Source organism: Mus pahari, unplaced genomic scaffold, assembly GCF_900095145.1.
Source record: "Mus pahari unplaced genomic scaffold, PAHARI_EIJ_v1.1 scaffold_6096_1, whole genome shotgun sequence".
NCBI classification, from domain to species: domain Eukaryota; kingdom Metazoa; phylum Chordata; class Mammalia; order Rodentia; family Muridae; genus Mus; species Mus pahari.
Window position 1 is genome coordinate 23,362 of NW_018392006.1, and position 5,337 is coordinate 28,698.

Below are 5,337 nucleotides of genomic sequence, written 5' to 3' on the forward strand. Positions count from 1 at the left end.
TATATATATATATATATATATATATATATATATATATATACTAATGAAGTTGAAAATATAATGAGGCTTCTCACAAGAATCTGAGTCAGTGAAGTTTTTTTCTATTTCTCTATCACAAGCTCACTTTAAAGTACTAAGTAAGTTAATTCCATAATAAATTGATCCCGGTAACCATCCCAAATAAAAAGCATGGACACTAAAGGTAAGACTATTGAGTGAAACTATTGAACATATGTGAGTGCTGATGATATGTTAATAACATTGGGGACTTTGTTTTCCATTGCATGGGAAGGAATCTTTTTCAAACGAGAAATTCCCCAATGTATCACAGTCTGGTCATCTTCAGCAAGTTCATGTTTGTCATAATGTTTGGAAAATAGTGATTCTCTGAATGTCACATGTTACCTCTGGTTGGAGGCTCCAAATGCTCCATGTTCAGGTGTGATTATGTAGCAACTATAGAAACCAGGAAAGGAAAACAAAACCATTGCCAGGATAGGGTTGTATGGGGGAGAAATAGAAAGCAGAACTGCACATTACAAATATCTAAACAGGAAAATAGGAATGGGGGGCTTCATAGAGAGTGGAGGGAGATAAATACAGAAGAAAGAGGTCATTAGGTAAAATATCAACATGAGTTACTGAAATGCCATAATTTTTCATTCTGTTAATTTACAATTCTCTTCAAAAAGAAAATAAAAACAGTATTTGCCATGGAAACTGGAAGTTAGTTTTTAAAACCTGAAGTTCAGTGTCATAAAAAGTGATGGGATGGAAACTAAATTGGGTGACACCTATGAATATTTATAATGATAATTAGTGGTTATAAGTTGTGGAAAGTACACTACTGGTCTTCAACTGTATCTATTCTTAAATTCATATTATAGATTTCTTTGAACATGAAAATAGATGAAGTGAGGAAATTTGCTAATTAAAATGGTGAGATTATCATGAATTAGTACAATGCTTTCATTAGAATTATAAGTTATAACATAGATGGTTATAAAATATAGCTCAATAGAATTATAGGCTCACCTCAATATTTTTGATATCTTTTGTAACTATATTCCAAATCAATATAAATTTATTCAGGTGTACAAATGTGATTAATGTTTTGTGATCATCATGACTGTTTTGGATGTGAAGTATGAAATGAGGCAATATAAATCAACAGGATTGGATTTCTAATGTGTGAGATTCAAGGTTAATAAAAGCTCATGAACTATGAATTCTATATGTGTGAATGTATTTATTGTCTATAACATTGTGTGTGTACAGGAAATACATGGAAAGCATATAACAATGCAGGCTATGATGTAAAATCTGGAACATAAAATGTTAAAGAGACAAGCCAATCTTCAACTAGTCAGGAAAATACAATGAGGATAGGGTCCTATTATCCAGTGTATCACAAGCTTGATTTATACTCTATTTTTTTTTCAGATATTTGAAATAAACATCCACCATGCTCTTAAGATGAATTCAAGTTTCACTTATGTTCACATTCAAGAATGTCCTTTATTTCCAAACTGGACTTGGAGTCTTAGCCAATATGTTTCTTCTTTGTTTCTATATTTTCATACTCATAGGTCACAGACCTAAACCCACAGACTTGATCTCCTGTCAACTCACCTTTATTCACATGATGATGTTCCTCACTGAAGGGGACCTGTTGCTTACAGAAATATTTGTGTCGTTGAACATTGATAATGATTTCAAATGTAAGGCAACTTTTTACATAAGCAGGGTGACAAGAGGCCTCTCTATCTGTACTACTTGCCTCCTGAGTGTGTTCCAGGCTGTCACTATCAGTCCCAATACCTCACTGTTGGCAAATTTTAAACAAAAACTAAAAAAATACATGACCTATGTTTTCTTGTGTATTTGGTCTTTCAATTTGTCCTACAGTAGTAACCGGNTCTTCTATGTTCGTGGTTTTACTAATGTGAGTGAGACTAACCAGATGCAGGTCACTGAATCCTGCTCACTCCTCCACATGAACTATATCATCAGGGGATTGATGTTAACAGTGTCAATCTCCAGGGATGTATTTCTTGTAGGAGTCATGCTGATCACAAGTACATACATGGTGATTGTCCTGTGCAGACATCAGAGTCAATGCAAGCATCTTCATGGCATCAACCACCTAAGAGCATCCCCTGAGAAAAGAGCCACCAAGGCCATCTTGCTGCTGGTGGTTTTCTTTGTGGTCATGTACTGGGTGGACTTCATCATCTCATCCTCCTCAGTCCTGTTATGGATGTATGACCCAGTCGTCCTGAGGGTTCAGAAGTTTGTGATGTATGCCTTTCCCACAATTACTCCTTTGGTACAAATCAGTTCTGATAACAGAATAACAATTATGCTGAAAAACATGCACTCGAAGCACCACCAGAGATTTTTTTGAAACTATTTTTTTACTTCTTTAAAAACCAACTAATTTATTATTTATTTATACCTGTGAGTGTTGTGCCAGTAAGTATGTATGCGTGCATTCCTGCTACCCACAGAGGTAAGAAGATGTCATGGCATCCCCTGAAACTGGACTTATAGATGGCTATAAGGAATCATTCTGTAAAGCACCAATTCTTTTTCTAAAATACAGTTTCTTTTAAACTTTAATGTCCCTAGCACATATGTAGCAGATGTACAGCCCAGTTTCTATGTGGATTTCCCCCAACAAGTGGTGTCTGTTCCTAAAGCTGCTGCCTGTCATGGAATCCATTCCCAACAGCTGGAGAGGATGATCTAACCCTGCAGAGACTTTCTGTGCCTGAATCTGGTAATACAATGGTGAGGGGCACTGTTTCAGATGAGAAAATGATGAGAGAAGTAAGGTGGAACCCTGTGAGAGGGCCCCTGGTTGATATTTAAATGAATGAATGAATGAATGAATGAATGAATGAATTTCCTTAAAAATTAAACTTTAATGTTTCAGGTAGAAAACCATGATTCTTCATATGACTTAATAAAAATTTGCATTCTCTGCCCCACCCCCACTGACCCCTATCCACTTTGCCTCCCAAGTCCCTCCCTCCCTCTCCACTTGTGATTGCTTTCTTCTCTCTCCCAAGTGGGAATGACACATCCTCACTTGGGCACCTCAGCTTGTTGATCCTTTTGATTTCTTTGATTTCAGTATCTGTGGATTCTGGGGGTTTTTGTTTTGTTTTGTTTTGTTTTGTTTTGTTTTTTGGCTAATATGCACTTATTAGTGAGTACATACTATGCATGTCTTTTGAGTCTGAGCTACATCACTCAGAATGATATTTTCTAGTTCTATCCATTTGTTTGCAAAACTCAGGATGTCCTTATTCTTAATAGCTGAGTAGTATTCTCTTGTGTAATGAACCACATGTTCTGTATCCATTCTTCTCTCCTGGGACATCTAGGTTGTTTCCAGCTTCTGGATATCACAAATAAGGCTATGCTATGAACATAGTGAAACACGTGCCCCTGTGGCATGGTGGGGTATCTTTTGGGTATATTCCAAAGAGTGGTATAGGTGGGTCTTCAAGTAGATCTCTTTCCAATTTTCTGAAGAACCTCCAGATTTTTTCGAGAATGGTCCTGACAGTTTGAATCCCATTAGCAATGAAGGAGTTTTCCTCTTTCTCTGCATCCTGTCCAACATGTGTGGTCACCTGAGGTTTTGATTTTAGCCATTATGACTAGTGTAAGGTGGAATCTCAGGCTCATTTTGATTTGCATTTCTCTGCTCACTGAGGACTTTGAACATTCCTTTAGGTGCTTCTCAGCCATTCCAGATTCCTCAGTTGTGAATTCTCGGTTTAGTTTTTATAACTCATTTTTTGACTGGGTTGTTGGGGTTTTTGTGTGATTAACTTCTTGAGTTCTTTATATATTTTGGATATTATCCCTCTATTGGATGTGGGGTTAGTGAAAATTTTTTCCCCAATCTGTAGGTTTCCTATTTGTAATATTGATTATGTTCTTAGCTTTCCAGCTTTCCAGCTACATGAAGTCCCATTTATCAATTGTTGATCTTAAAGCATGAGATACTGGAGCTCTGTTTAGGAAATTTTCCCCTGTGCCAATGAGTTCAAGGCCCTTTCCCACTCTCTCTTCTATTAGATTCAGCATATCCGGTTTTATGTTGTGGTCCTTGATCCACTTGGACTTGAGCTTTGTACAAGGTAACAAATATGGTTCTATTTGCATTCTTCTACATACATATAGACAGTTAGAATAGCACCATTTATTGAAGATGCTTTCTTTTTTCCATTGTATATTTTTGACATCTTTGTCAAAGATCAAGTGACCATAAGTGTGTGGTCTTATTAGTGGGTTTTCAATTCTGTTCCATTGATCAACATGTCTGTCTCTATACCAAGAAAGCAATCACTAGTTGGGAGGGAGGAGAGACCAGGGATGGAAAGTGGACAGTGTGTGTGTGTGTGTGTGTGTGTGTGCGCGCGCGCGCGCGCGTGTGCGTTGGGGGGGGGGGAGTACAGGGGACAGGGGAACCTGATCTAGTATTGGGTGAGGGAAAAGGACTGAAGCCCTGAGGGCAAGCAGAAAGAATGTAAACAAGCAATCTCAGGAAATAGGAGTTTGGGGGAACTCCCAGAATGCACCAGAGACCTGGGAGGTGAGAGACTCTTAGGACTCACAGGGAGGGACCTTTGATGAAATGCCTGACAGTGGGGAAAAGGAACTTATAGAGGTTACCTGCAGTAGGAAGGCAGGACATCAAGTGAGGGATGGGATTGTCATCCCACAGTCACTCCTCTGAGCCATAATTGTTTCTCTCTGAAAGAATTACAGCGATAGAAGTGGAGAGGAGCCTGAGGAAAAGAAAGTCCAGCAACAGGCCCAAAGTGGGATCCAGCTCAAAAGGAGGCCTTAAGGCCTGACAGTATTGCTGAGGCTATGGAGCACTCACAAAAAGGATCTATCATGACTGCTCTCTGAAAGACTCAACAATCATCTGAAAAAGTCAGATGCAGATGTTTGCACCCAACCAATGGACAGAAGCAGCTGACCCCTGTTGTTGAATTAGGGAAGGCTGAAAGAACCTGAGAAGGGTGATTCTGTAGGAGGACCAGCAGTCTTAGTTAATCTAGATCCCCAAGATCTTTCAAACACTGGACCACCAAACAGACAGCATACACCAACTGATATGAGTCCCCCAACACACATACAGTAGAGGACTGCCAGGTCTGTGTTCATTCAGAGATGACCAAACCCTCAAGAGGCTGGAGGCCCCAGGGAGTTTAGAAGTCAGGTGGGCAAACCCAGATACTAATGCACATGCCAGCAAGATTCTGCTGAAGGGACCCTGATATAGCAGCCTCTTGTGAGGCTATGCCAGTG

At 39.0% G+C, this 5,337-nt stretch overlaps 1 protein-coding gene across 1 annotated transcript; it reads left to right on the forward strand.

The window, feature by feature from the left end:
- The first annotated feature begins 1,495 nt into the window (after nucleotides 1-1,495).
- Nucleotides 1,496-2,407, forward strand: LOC110314796 (vomeronasal type-1 receptor 100-like). The gene has a single exon (XM_021189023.1). It carries the CDS (start codon nucleotides 1,496-1,498, stop codon nucleotides 2,405-2,407), a length of 912 nt encoding a protein of 303 aa, XP_021044682.1.
- The last annotated feature ends 2,930 nt before the right edge of the window (nucleotides 2,408-5,337 follow it).